The sequence below is a fragment of the Chiloscyllium plagiosum genome, chromosome 17 (assembly GCF_004010195.1).
Source record: "Chiloscyllium plagiosum isolate BGI_BamShark_2017 chromosome 17, ASM401019v2, whole genome shotgun sequence".
NCBI lineage: Eukaryota > Metazoa > Chordata > Chondrichthyes > Orectolobiformes > Hemiscylliidae > Chiloscyllium > Chiloscyllium plagiosum.
The window spans coordinates 57,010,863-57,026,138 of NC_057726.1; the positions used below are offsets into that span (position 1 = coordinate 57,010,863).

The 15,276-nt window shown below is 38.6% G+C and overlaps 1 protein-coding gene across 1 annotated transcript in view; it reads right to left on the reverse strand.

Moving 5' to 3' along the window:
* Positions 1-15,276, reverse strand: part of fa2h (fatty acid 2-hydroxylase) — a 117,574-nt gene that overhangs the window by 11,690 nt on the left and 90,608 nt on the right. The window contains exons 2-4 of the mRNA XM_043707187.1: positions 10,449-10,529; positions 7,977-8,119; positions 570-676 (exon numbers count right to left, since the gene is read on the reverse strand). Of these exons, the coding sequence (XP_043563122.1) occupies positions 570-676; positions 7,977-8,119; positions 10,449-10,529 (331 nt within the window). The remainder of the gene's footprint in view (positions 1-569; positions 677-7,976; positions 8,120-10,448; positions 10,530-15,276) is intronic.

A 15,276-nucleotide genomic window follows, 5' to 3' on the forward strand; every position in this document is an offset into this window, starting at 1 on the left:
CCCAGAACTAACCAGATATACATTTTAGAATCTACATTGCTTCACAGGTAATTGCCTTGGAAGGGGAAGGTTAGAACATTTCAACAAAACATTAAATACTGCACAAGAAAAAGTTAAGGTTGCTTTCTGTCTACAGATGCTGCCAGATCTGCTGAAATTTTCCAGCAATTGGTTTTTGGTCCTGATTTCTAGCATCGAAGTTTGTTTGTTTTATTTTTTAGTGTTTAACTCACTGCCATATCTTTCAGGTGTGCCCATCTTGACATTCTGCTCCTCTGTGACAGGATTTCCATTCTGATCTTTTTCGCCTGTTCGGTCATTACTTCTGCCATTGCATCTGGTGTTTGCCACTTATCGTTCAACCTCCCCACCCTATCTTCAGCACGTACACCAACCTTTCCCGAGCTACAATCAGTTCTGAAGGTAGGTCAATGGACCCAAAAGATTAACTCTGGTTTCTCTCCACAGACGCTGCCAGACCTGAGTTTCTCCAATTTATATTTTGGCATTATTTAATGTGACACACTATTACACAAGTTCATATACCTCCTATTCTGAAACAGCAGTACCTTTTGTGATGGATGTGAAAAGTTGAGTGTTGCCTTGAGCCAGTTCAGTGTAGCAGTACCAACTGATGAAAATAACAACAGGAGTCCAAACCAAGGGTACCATATACCTGCAGAGAGAAAGAGGGAGGGCATCGAATGAAAACACTATCTTTACCATTCCACAAATACCACATGCTAAAGTGAAATGGACCCAGTATGGACAGCACGGTGTGGATCATGCTAGGATTACCTACAGCACATCTCCATCTTACTGATTGTATTTCAACTCTCTCACAAAGGCAAGTTAGCATCTCAAATGGTACACCTTTGGGAAAGTCTTTAACAGACACCAGTTAAAAAGGAGCTACATGGGGTTAGGGCTTTCTAAATGAATACCGTATGCAAGGCCACCATGAGTCATACCATAATTCCCAAGACTGGGGGCTGGAAGAGGACAGGGATATCAGAACATGTATATACAACGCTCAGGATCCAAGTTTCAACAGGTCAAATCAGAAGAAGTTTTGGATTTTGTTCAATCTCCACAAACAATTAAGAGGGAGCTTAAGTAGTAATGACCTTTCCTTCATTCATCCAACCACTACAATTGTAATCCTTAGAATTCATAAGTCATTATGATCTCTCGAACATTGTGCTGGTCACAAATATTATATCATAATATTCTCTAAAGAAACACAGACTTTGGGTTGAGAAATTCTCCATTTTTGTATAGATTATATTAATTTACAATTCTTTCTCAATGGTCTCTCAAACGTACGTGTACTGTTTAGTAACCTATAACTTTCAGCTGATTGGTAAGTTTATGCCCCGTTCACTGCCTTGTTGCTGACTTTCTAACCCAACCTGTGTGTTTGTATCAGTTATTACAAAGTCAGGATCAATGCCAGTCAACTCCCTTCACAGCATAAATAACTTTTTAACATCCCTTCAGCTTTTTAAATCTTCTAAATCACAACTTTCAAGATGGATAAGCAGACCCACAGTTGCTGTTCAATCTATACCCCCACGGCAGTAAATATTCTCCCAGTCTTACCTGACCCGGACTGCTCCAACAATCTGACCAATGCCTCATGCAGAAATAAAAGAACGTTATTTGATTTATGTGCCGTACCTTGCTAACACAGCTTTATGGTTATTTTAACACTGCTTCAATTGATCATCACATCATAAACACATCTTTTCCTTTTACTTAAGTTAACTGAGCTATTACGCATCAAACATTTATTGCTTAGTGTTTCCATAATGTTTGGTCTATGGTTTTATTACTGTTGCCAATGTTCTGAAAATCAATAGTATCCTTTTTAACTCTCTTCAGATCAGGATTTCATTTAATATTCTCTTCATGTTGCACATCCTCATCCAGCTTTTTCTTCATGTTGAATTATTTGTTACACATCTGTCCAATAACTTAAACAAGTGTGCCAATTTGATTGGAATAGTGGTACTGTCTCTATGCCTGTACCAGGATGCCCAGATTCAATTCCCACCCACTCCAGGTGGTATGTAGTAACATCTCTGAACGGATTGATTAGGAAAATAGGTTAAATAATCAAATGTCATACCTAGCACCTACCATATTGGGCACATTGACAACATTGTATTAACTAAAGTGGTATCAGATTGAAAGTGAGTGTGAAGGGGGAGTGGGGGGGGGGGGGTTAAAACCCTTATACAATGTAACTGAACCAGCCTATCACATGCTAAGCCCTCAAGAACAGCATGATTTGCTTTCACATTATCTTCAAGGACTGGTAAATCATTCATAAAACAATTGCACTTAAAATTCAGGTTGTCATACCAAGACCATAATACTTATCATAAAATTACTCTAAACTACTGCAGTGCAGAAAACATTAAATGCATTTTAGGGAATAAAAAATATAGGACTCAAAAGTATAGTCTTATTCCTCTTTCCAAGTTTCTGACCAGTAACAAGTTAATAATCTAACTTACCATCATCTGGTCAGTTAGTTTTTCCATTTGGAAAACACAATTTCACAAAACAAATAAATTGCATGTTTTAAGAAAGAGCTAAAGTTATGCATGCAAATAAATTTATTTCCTAGTAAAAGCAGCAATTGCTAGGAAGCAAGATCTATGCTACTTATTTCCTTAGAACCAAAATTAATTTTGAAAAGGGGACGTGGACATTATAAGCAAACATTGATCGAACCAAGATGAAAACGAATATTATGAAACAAGATTGATCTTGACCGAGAGTATATCCTGCATTTATGGGAAGTGGATTAAAAAGGGAAGCTTGACTGATAACTTGCTCCTTGGAGTCTTGTATGAAGTCTTGACTGGATCTTCAACATAACAGAGCTTCTGGAAACTTGAAAGGAAAAACTGATGATTGCACCAAGATTGAGACCATCATTCAAGAATTCCAGTTAACCAAGGGCAATTTGGCCAGCTACAAGTGCTGGCCCAGCTAGCAATACCCATATGCCCCACATGAAATGCTTTAAAATCCAATATTTTACAGAACAGGAAAATTAGAGCAGCTTTATAACTAAAAGACCAACATCTCTTCTCAAGCCTTGAGCTGATGAGTATGACCTTTTAAAAAAAAACTAAACATTCACAAGATCAAATTTGCTCATGTTCCTGACCTGTATTCAAGGTTACATTACTCCAAAACAGAAGCGGAATTGAATAAAACCAATCCATTCTAGAGGAGCCAAGCCCATCACAGTGAGGCGATTTGGCTGAAATTGGACCAAGTTTCTGAGCAGGAGATACAAACCACTGCTGGGTGTTACTGAAAGATCATGGTTATCTAGTGCAGAATTTGACAAAAAGGCCATTAACCAAAATGGTCTGCAACAAAACCTGGCTGATACTTAAAAATAAATACACCTTAGCAGAAGTTTCACAATCACCTTTCAAAGATACAATCTTCATTTTAAAACACTAGCAGACTTTAGGAAATCAAAGAGGATCAAGATGACAACTTAGCAGCATGGCTAATAATCAGCGATGCAATAGATTTATTGATTCACACTTAGCAGATATAAAATATGCACTTCCCTATGAAAACCAATGGCAAATTAAATAAAGCGCCCTCCAATCTGTTTCTTAATTCATCTAGAATGAAGTTTATCTATCACAGATCAAAACTATTGGTATTGTTGTGACAATCTAACTTCATACAGTCATGGGATGTCTTTAATTCAGGATCACAAGTACACTGACCGCTTTGGGGGTTCTTTCATAATGTAAAATTGTGCAAACGTTTCCAAGTTAATTGATCTGGCCTCAAGGAACTCACCAAGACTCTCACTGCCCTGTGCAAACTTTATTTGAGCAAAGGTTGTGTTGGAAATAATTGATAAGTGAACGGTTCTCAGAGGGGAGATGCCATTATAATGAATTCAACGGCCACAAAACAAAATTCTCAAAGATAAAAAACATTGAAAATTTTTTTATGATTCAACCATTCCCAATTTTGATTATAAATTACATACATTCGTCATTGCTCAATGCCAAGCAATGGCCATCTTCTGTTTACAATCAATTACAAGATCACGAGGGCGGCACGGTGGCACAGTGGTTAGCACTGCCGCCTCTCAGCGCCAGAGACCCGGGTTCAATTCCCACCTCAGGGAATTGTGTGTGTGGAGTTTGGACATTCTCTGTGTCTGCTTGGGTTTCCTCCCACAGTCCAAAAAAGAATGTGCAGTTTAGGTGAATTGGCCATGCTAAATTACCCATAGTGTTAGGTGAAGGGGTAAATGTAGGGGAATGGGTCTGGGTGGATTGGTGTTCGGAGGGTCGGTGTGGACTTGTTGGGCCGAAGGGCCTGTTACCAAACTGTAAGTAATCTAATATAAATCATTATTAAACTCCCACCAACATCTTCAGGGATTAGGAGCAAAAACAACTTGATTAGCCATAAAAAGAGGAAGTCAAAAGACTAGGAATTCCACACAGGGTAACTCAGCACCTGACTTCCCAATACCTGCCCATCATGCCCAAGGCACAAGAGTTCATTGGAATAGTCTCCGCTTTCCTGGATGAGCATAACTTTAATAATTCTCAAGCAGTCGAAGTAATCCACTAGTTCGGCAGCTTCAACATCCACTCCCTCCACCAGTGGTGCAAAATTGTAGCAGGGTATACCATATTCAGAATACATTGTAGCAACCAAGGCTTCTCTGACAACAATTTCCAAACCCACAGTCTCCATCACCCACAAAGATGATTGCAGCAGATGCATTACAACACAAGCAAGTTGTTCTCCAAGCCACACCCAATAGTGACCAGGATCTATGATTGATGTTCTTTCACTGTCACTAGGTCAAAATTAAAAATCAAACAACACCAGGTTATAGTCCAACAGGTTTATTTGGAAATACAAGCTTTCGAAGTGTTGCTCCTTTGTCAGGTAGCTAGTGGGCAGGATCATTGGATACTGAATTTATAATAAAAGATCATAGTGTCATACAACTGATGCAAAGTATTGAACAAACCCAGATTGCTGTTAAATCTTTAACACTTAGAATGGGGATGCAGTTTTCAATTCATTAATATGCAAACCCTGGAACTTCTCTCAGTCTGACTCAAGGTTGGGATACTGAGACTCTAACCTCACACCTTTAATACATTGTCAGAGTTGAGATGGCACAGTTTTTAAAAATAAAACCTTAAGTTATCTCAGGACTTGACTTTGAAGAAGTCCTAAGATTTACATGCTAACGAATCGAAACCTGCAACCCATTCTACGTGATTAAAGACTTAACAGCAATCTTGGTTTGTTCAATACATCGCATCAGTTGTAGGACACTTGGATCTTTTACAATAAATTATGTGTTGTGAGATCCTGCCGGACCTCCCCCCAGCGACATGATGAAGGAGCAGCGCTTCAAAAACTTGTACTTCCAATTAAACCTGTTGGACTATAACCTATTGTTGAGAGAGATTTTTAAACTTTGTCCACCATTCCAACATTGGCACCTCCACATCATAAGTGCGACTCACAATCAGCATTGTAGATGCAGCTTCACAGTTTGGGTAAAGGTGAAGAATAGCAGGGGAAGGGAGTCACATGTTGGAATGATCTACAGGCCTTCAAAGAGAAATCACAATGAAGGAAGAAATATACAAGAAGAAATATTGGTTACTTGTGGTAAAAGAATAGCAACAATAACATGTAAACTGGAAAAATCAGACTGGCAATTGTAACTTCAATGATGAGTTCATAGAATGCTTTCTGATATTATTACATTGACAAATACATCTGAAACTGACCACAGAACAGGCTCTACTTTGGTATTGTGTAATGTGACTGGAATACTTAATGACCTCAGAGTAGTGATCATAGTGATTGAATTTCACAACTACCTTGAAAAGATAAAAGAATGGGCACAAGTCTTTTTTTTAAACTTATAAAAGGGCAACTACGTCAGCTTGAAACCTGAACTCTCTGAAGTGAAGTGAGATATTAGACTTGGAGATGGATCAGTAGAAAAGCAGCAGCAGACATTTAAAATAATGATTCAGAATAAATACAACCTAACTTTAAAAAGTAAGATTTCAAGGGAATAATCCGCCATCCATCGATAACTAAAATACATGTATTTCTTCTAGAACTCGATAGCTGTATTCTTGTGCAACACTGCTTCATAGAAGAATCATGCTTCATAAACAGCGCTTAAAGTGTTGACGACGTAATCACGTTACAGCCAACATATTTTAAAAACTTGCACGTTAGAAACAGCATTCTCAATTCGTCAGCCATATTACAGCAAATTCACGTTAATGAAATGTACGTTATAGCAGAAGCACCTGTAGTTAAAGAAAACATCAAACTTAAATATATACTCTTTCCTTAAGGAAAAATGAGTGGCAGGTCAGAAAGCAATGACAGAACTACTGAAAGGTTACAGAAGTAATGAGCAAGGGAGTCAGCATGACTTTGTTAAAGGAAAATAAAATTTAACCAATTTACTGAAGTCCTTTGAAGGAGTAACATACCTAACAACATTGTGGATCTGCTTTTGGCACAGTGACAGCAGTTCAAGGAGGCAACTCACCACCAGGAACAGGCAACAAATGCTGGTCCAACTAGTGATGGCTATGTCCCAGAAGTGGTTAAAAGGTAAGCAGGTAGATGCTCTGTACTTGGGTTTCCAGAAGGCATTTCGCAGAATGCAACACAAAGATTATGGTATTGCTGAAGAAATACACATTTGGTAGAATTTTTGTTTTGCACTGGTCAGGACAATTCATAAGAATACTAATATAAGGAAGAAACCATACTGAATGATGAGTGTGTTGACTAGTTGACAAGGGGACTCTGGCAGGGGCATTGCCATGGAGAATGCATCCATTAGTGCTGATTGACAGTTAACAGCCAGCCTTCGTTTAAATTTGAAAGCGGGTAAATTGACAATGATTTGTCAGGGCATATTCCTGAAGAATGAACCACTGGTTGGCTGTTATCTGTTGTCTTCAGTTGAAATAGGTTTAAATGAGGTTTTTTTGGATTAGCAAGATGTGGTGGGTTGGGTCCCATAGGGGTCAGTGCTCAGCCCCAAACATTTTATACTTTAAATCAAGGACTTAGATATGCGGGCAAAAAGCATGGTGGATAAATTGGCAGATGACACCAAGGTAGGCAGGAAAGTATGGTGCAGATGACATAAGGTTTCAAATGGAATGGAGTCTTGCTAGACTGTACAAGGCATTAGATTGACCACCCCTAAAATACAGTGAACAGCTTTGGTCCCATTATCCAAGAAAAGATTTTCTGGGATGGGAAGCAGTTCTGAGAAGGATCACCAGGTTGCAGGGATTTGAAGAGGTGATGTTCAGGAGGCAATGCCTGTAGAGATGCTGTGAAGTTAATTTTCTTTGTGGGAGAGTCGAGAACCAAAAGGACAAACTCAGCGTAATGGGTCACCCATTTAAAACAGAGGGCGAGGAATTCTTTCTCAGACAGTAGTCAATTTATGGAATTCTTTGCCATAGAGGGCTGCTAGGGGTGGGGTAAATATATTTAAGGGTGTGATAGAGTCTTTTTTTCTAAATCTGTAAGAGAATCAGAGATAGATAAGAATGTGTAATCCAAAACACCACCAGATGAGCCATCATCTTACTGAATGGCACAGCAGACTCAGGGCTGAATGGTCTTTTATTGTTAGTTTGCATGTTCCCACGTATTTACGACTTGCACTGCAATTACAGACAGGCAACTAATACTACCCTAGCTAGTGACAACTACATCACAAAGTTTAAAAATTGCAACTTCAACTCTTCAATATTGATCCATTTTCTTGTAATTGAAAAAATACTTTCATCCAAATTCATTCCCAAGACCTCTTCTTTTAATTTGTTAAATTACAGTGTATTTTAAATCCAATAGTTGAAATACAGAGGCATACAGCCACTTCAGACTCTTACCAGGCTGTTTTGGAGCAGGCTTCAACAAAATCGGAGTAGAAGAGGCGGATGGGACGATCTACTGGTTGATGAACCCATTCATCGTACTTCTCACGCAAGTTCCCAACTTGCCATAGGAGTGGTTTATTCCAGTCCACTAAGTCCTAGAGGATTAAGATCAGACAGAAATGCCATATTAAATATTTTGTCAGTATCTTAAACAAAAGGAACACTAGCCACTGAACTAACCACAGTGCTAACTTCAGCATCCATTGCAAAAAAAACCTGCTTTGTGGCCTTTGTAAATTTAAAAAAAAAGCTTCCACTTCGGAGATGAGAATTTTAGCCACTGACTACAAAACCCATGACAGAATCCCATCCGAGTGAAAATGAAACTGAAACTGGACTTGAAAAAGTGAAACTTTGGGTCACTTTCCATTCAATTGTTTCATTAACAAATTAGCCGTGTTCCACGGATGGTTTTTCCTTTTTAAATGGTCTAAAAAACAGGATTTAGACAATCAAATTTGGAGGCATTATAGGGATGTTCAGCAATAAGGAGCTAAAACTGATGTAATGAACTTGCCAAATCCCATAGGCTCCATCACTAACTCTGAATAACAGATACAAGATTGACCTTGTCACATGATTTCCAACTCACTGCTATATAAAGCTTTTGCAACATTTCTAATGCTCTGGTCATGGAAACTGCAAAGATCACAAGTAATTTGCTGAAAGTAAAACCAAACATTTCTCAAGCTCTGATTTTCACATGAGATTTTAGTTCTTTTGCCGTAGTTGATATAAGAGTGTGCACAAAGTCGGACAAGACTATCACACAGGTATTAACATTTTTCCTTTCAATGCCTTCAACTTGTTTTTTTTTGAATACTTGAAATTAAACAAAAAGGATTCCAAAAGCAAACTTTACATTCGACCATTTCTCCCTCAGGTCAACGATTCCTCTTGTGCAAACTTACATAATTATTAATCCCAGGAGAAAGTGAGGTCTGCAGATGCTGGAGATCAAAGTTGAAACTTTATTGCTGGAACAGCACAGCAGGTCAGGCAGCATCCAGGGAACAGGAGATTCGACGTTTCGGGCACAGGCCCTTCTTCAGGAAGGGCCTGTGCCCGAAACGTCGAATCTCCTGTTCCCTGGATGCTGCCTGACCTGCTGTGCTGTTCCAGCAATAAAGTTTCAACTATTAATCCCAGGAGCATTATGAATGAGCTGTAAAACTCTTCAAATTGGTAAAGCTGGATTTGAGCTGGATATAATGTTCTGACAGCCCTATGTGGCTCACTTACTATAAAGTTTGGTCACCCCTGGTATAAATATTTCAAAAATAAAACCAACGCGATTTCAAAAGATCACTTAAGAATTAATCTGTAGTACAATTAAACAAATCTTGAAGATTTAAAAAGCCTCAAATCCCTTGCCCTTAAAAAAAACCCAGTTCTTTTGGAAACATGCTTTGTCTCACGGAATAGAAAAAGCAAAGACAGGAACTCCATGTTGGAGATGCTAACAATTAACAAGCCTAGGAAATGAAAGAGACTTAAAAACACAGAAGCAGAGAGACAGTTGATTGAAAAAGATGGCAAATAAATTTGAAAAGTTGTGTTAACTTAAGTGTTGATTTCATGTTTGGGACATTAAATATGGATTGCCAATCTAACAGAAAAATTTATCTGCTTCCAAACATAAAGGAATGCAATATTTCAAAAACCAAAACAGAGGAGAAATTTCAAAACTATTGTTCTATACATATAACTGGATTGACAAAATACCCTTCAGTGATGTTTTGTGCTTTGTTAAAAATATGACTTCTCCCATTAAAGAGCCTTTCAAAATCAACTGAGTCATAACACGTCTTTTCCAGACATATACTAAGTAAGATCTACACATTCTCAATTTGCTTTTTAAAGCTACAAACTCTAGCACATAGCACGAGAACACAAGCAGGAACATCAGCAAGCCAGCCCCAAGACAAAAGGCCCAACACAGAAGCTCTGAATCCACCCACAAGCCAAGAAATAGTCTGTTCCTGAAGCAGAAACATTAGGGTGGATTCCCAAACAACAGCTCTTGCCGATGAATTTAAGTTTCTTTTTCAGAAGTGCTCAGTACTTTGGAGGCGACTTCTGAAATGAAGAAACAAAATTCCACAGCATATTTTAAGAATTAGTATCGGCCGCCAAAAAATGCAGAAAAACCATGTCTTTATATTTGCCCTTATCATTCAAAAATGAATACGCAGTAAACATACAAAATCATCAGGCCTGTTCGATGCAAAATTCTTTGGTAGAATAAATTTCTGAAGATTTGACACCCCACCATTCCTTTCTCCCCTGCTAAACAGAGAACTAAAAAGACCAATCACCACAGAGAGCAGTGAAGTTATTCAGAGTCAATAATCTAGGAGCTGTTAATTTCCTGTTTCTATGAGCACTGAGAATTGTATGACTCCAGCTTTAACAAGCCCTTACATTATCTGGATCCACTGACTTGCATCTGGCATCCATAACCGAATTGGATCCTTGACTGGCTGTGTTTCTTTCCCGAACAGCCTGTGGAATTAAAATAAAAAGGACTGTCAGTCATAATCCAGCATGAAAGCAGATAACAGAATAACCAGGAGAGGATCACCCACTGTACATGAATAAAACTCTGCTTCCCTCCCATTTTGTACTTTTACTGGGGGCAGGGTAAAAGAGGAGAGAAAAGTAAGGTAAAAGGAAACTGGTTAGTCCAAAAGAACTAATAACGCATCAAGTTAATTTGACCCAAATTAACAAATACTTGTATGAACAGCATTCAAATTGTATCTTGATGAACTAAGGTAACACATTTTTCCTAAAATATAAACTTTATTCATTACATAATGCACCTTAACTACTTAACGTAAATGTGTAAAATAGAGAATAGGTCAATTTCTTTTCGTCTGGAACATTCTGCAGGACCCAAATGCAGCTACAAGTTGTATTTATAATATCAATTTCACGTCAGACATGCAAGGTGTGGTGTTTGACCATTTCAGTTTCCAGTCCCTCAGTGTGGCATGGGGAATGCTTTTAGTCTGGGATTTATCTCCATTGAGTTTTTATGGCAGCTTTCCCTAACTTTAGTTCATCTCTCAGCATCTGGTCAACTTTACAAAGTGCCAAACCATACCAGCCAGCACAGCTCTTTGCACTGGAACAGCAGGTTTCTACCAGGCAAAAATGAGTCTTTAATGGGGTTGATGTTCATCTTGGTGTCTCTCTCTCTCTCTCCTGGGGGCAGCCAAAGTCCTGCATCACAGATTTCAAAGACAGGCAGGATAGGAGGAATCCAGATTGATGGCATGACAGCAGCACTCTGCAACTTGATGCTATTAAATGAAGCCTGAACAAAGTAATACAGTACGCATGGTATGACGAGATTGTTCCTTTAATCAGTATAAGGAGCATATTTAAGTTGAACTAGCTTATAAAACCATTCATTTTATGCATTTTGAATGCATAAAACTAAATGAAAATGGAGGTTAATAATGAGCATATTCCTTTAGTGACTCCTTTTGATTGTTTCCAGTGAACTCAAAGGACAGATTCCACATTCAACTAGAATCCTTCACCAGGGAGCAGCCTCATTAAGTTGGACAAATGCTGTAATTTTGGCTTGAAATTTCCTCCCATCCCCAAGACAATGTCTTCTTGTTCCATTGGAACCTGTCACATTCCAGGAGGGGGGCAGAAATAAAAGATTGAATCAAGTTCTTGTTGTACAGTAGTTGCTATCGAATGCCCACAACTCCTCCAACAAAATCATGTGGACATTCTCAACTTCAACTATCACTACATCCCATCCAAGGCAGACTGACTACCAATAATCAGTTTGGGATTCTGCAAGGCAAAACTGCGAGTCTCAGAATACCAAAATCTGCAAGAGCAAATCAGAAACAGCAGGGTTTAAAAAAAATGTTATACAATAATCCAACTTCACAAGTGGAGGTTAAGAATAGCTTCTGGTGGAAATCCGTAAAAGGAAAGTCAACTCACCAACTTCCTTTAAAAGACAACTACAGACTAAAAATTCTGAAATTTAACAGCTTCAGCAAGATGCTATATTGTCTTACAGTTATGAAAATTGGAGCAAGTAATCAGACCAGTGTTGAATGAGAGGGCATAAATGCTTTACAATGACAACATTCCAAGGAGAACATTGAAATCAGCAAACAAACTTCAGAAAACTGCTAACTTTCTGCAGACGATGCTGGAAGCCTATGTTCAGCTCCTGCAGCAAGTGATGTTACCATGAAGTGTTGTCCTGTTTCCCTCCCTCAGTCAAAGCAAAACATTCAGAGTGAGTGTAATTTTACCACCTTCATTTTTATTCCTGGCCCTGGAGGGAGAGAGAACGATTGCCCATGTGCTCAGAGGTATGAGTTCACGGTCTTCTCTGGAACAGCAGTTTCTTAATGAATTATATAGTCATTGTACAGGGAGGAACATCCAGATAAGGCAAAATACCTATTGTTGGGTGACTGTTACAATCAGTAAGTGTCAATAGTAGAGATTAAACCATCTGCTGTTACACAATGAATGTTCCTCACCTTAACTGGTTTCACATAATTAATACTTTTCATCTTGTTAAACTGATCTTACATACTGAATGCTTCCAATACTGCAAAATGACTCTACATAATGAATGCTTTTCCATCTTGTTAATCCATTACCCTGGCTTTCAGCACATCAGTGTTAACTGTGAGTTCTTATCTGATCGAGTCACTCTCAGCTGAACCTCTTGTTTCACAAATTCAGAACTTAATTCTTTCCCTACATGCTTATACACTTTCTCAGAAGGATTCACCTTCTCAACTTGTCCCCTTGCCTTACGCATGGTGACCCTCACCAGTCATCTCTCACTAATGAGTACACAGCCCAATGGGAGTCTGGTGACTTTGCCTAATCTGTTTAGAATGATCCCATCATTTAGTTAGGGATGGGGTGTTGGCAGACATATTGCGTTATATTCTATCACAAGTAATGGAATAGAGTTTATTCGCTACAAACTAGAACATAGGTGATGCTGCAGACTTCTTGGTACAAATCTCAGTTTATTCAGGTACCAAGTTGGAACATTCCTGATGAAGAGCTTATGCTCGACACTTCGACTCTCCTGCTCCTCTGATGATGCCTGACCTGCTGTGCTTTTCCAGTGCCACATGTTTTGACTAACAATTTGCAATGCAATTGTGAAGACTCAAAGAGAATCTGAGCACAGCAACAGGCCAAGATTGTACAGGTCTCCCAATGAGCAGTCAGAAGGGCCACCTCAGAACAACTAAAATCAACCTGCTGTATTTTTGTCAACAGCAAGAGGGGAATCACAGGGTATGCCAATCCTATACTTCACCATGCCAACTTCACCAGCAAATTCCAAAAACTTGAACTAAGAAAGCAAATGATTGCGCCACTGAAAAGGCAAGCACTGTATGTATGGTTCACAACATAGGACAAAGCAGTCTTATACAAAATGAAACAGTTCTATCAGACACATGGGACGAGAGCTAGCAACGTTCTTGCGATTTCACATAAAAGAGGACCAGTGAATGATTTTCCTAGCAAGGCAATGTTATCTTTTAACTGGAGCCAAATTTATAGATTAAGCACACAGTTCCAAGGAGTGAACTGGTTCCACGCCCTGGAAATTACACATTTTGATAACAAATAGGAGAAGTCAAAATGAACAACCTTCCCCAATTGAGAAATAGATGGAAATTTACCTTTTTGGGAAAAACAACATGAAGAGATGGTAAACTGACATCCCATATGCCCCTCAAATCAGAATGGAAAGAGCAACCTTTCATTGTTGCATTTACACTTCAAACAAAATTCAACACTAACCTTTTCCCCTCTAATGCAATAAAACATCATTTACCACTTGTACAAGCAGACAATGCCATTTATGACACTTGAGAAAAACTGTGTCTATTGGGCAATGCATTAATTAATATTTTATTAAGGAAAAATGTTATGGCTACAGGACCAAGGCAAATGGGCAGAGTCAAGTTATTGATAAATCACAATTGAGCTACATGACAGTATAGGCTTATGAGGCCAATTGACTAATTTTGTTCCTATCATGTACAGATACACTTGTAATTCATTCAACAGCCCTCCTATTCAACATGGTTGAAGCAGAGGCATTGCTGCTGGAACCTCTAACACTCATGTTGCTGATTCATAGTTCGGATTTCAAGGAGTACAGTAGTATGAAGTTAAAAATCACAAAACACCAGGTTATAGTCCAACAGGTTTATTTGGAAGCACCAGCTTTGAGGTTGACAACCACCTGATGAAGGAGCAGCGCTCCGAAAGCTAGTGCTTCCAATTAAATTGGTTGAAGTATAACCTGGTGTCGTGTGGGTTTTTAAAAACTGTGTATACCCAGTCCAACATCAGCATCTCCAAATCATGACTACAGTAGTGTAATGATGCCAACGGGTCCTGAAATAAAACTTTGGTTAGTTTGGAGATCTTTGTTGTCATATACTTACTGCTGTAGCTTCTGAAAGATTGAGCTGCCACAGCTGATCGGGGTTGGATCTGCACAATGGCAGACATATTAGAGAGATGAGCAATAAGGAATGAGCAGTGCTCAACAAATCTCTCCTTCAATATGGAGGGAGGTGGAATATTTGACTGACCAGGTTGATATTGGTTTTGTATCGGCTACATCCAAGAACAGATTGAATTTTATTGTACATAGAATTGAAATAACTGAGAATGGTTTACACAGAGTGACAGCAAACAAATTCACATCCATAGTTCCCAATCTCCTCAGTGTAACTCTGGATCAGTCAGCTGCACTTGCTAAAGTTTTAGTACAGGACTCCAACTAGTCGTCCTGGCAACAGATTAACATTGAGAAATAAAAGCAAATGCTAGAGCTTATCATCTGGTCAGTTCTAAAACAAAATATGAAGTTATGTTTTGGTAACTCGACCTGTTGCTACAAATCATGTTCCTTTGTGACACTCAATATGATCTGGACTGTCACTAAGCACCACATTAAAAACATACGCAAGCTCATATTTACTAGTTCACATTCATTAACCTAATAATTAAAATTAGCAACACAAAAACCTGGGATATCAGAAGATGATGATGGTAATATGAGCACGTTATATTTTTTCATACAGAAATAAATATGAATTTCCAATCATTGGCCTTTACATGTTCATTACCTAGAAGTTATTTTGAACTAAACTTTATGAATTCAGTCTTCAATGCAAACAAACAATCTTCCTATTGATTTTCCATTCATGCTCCT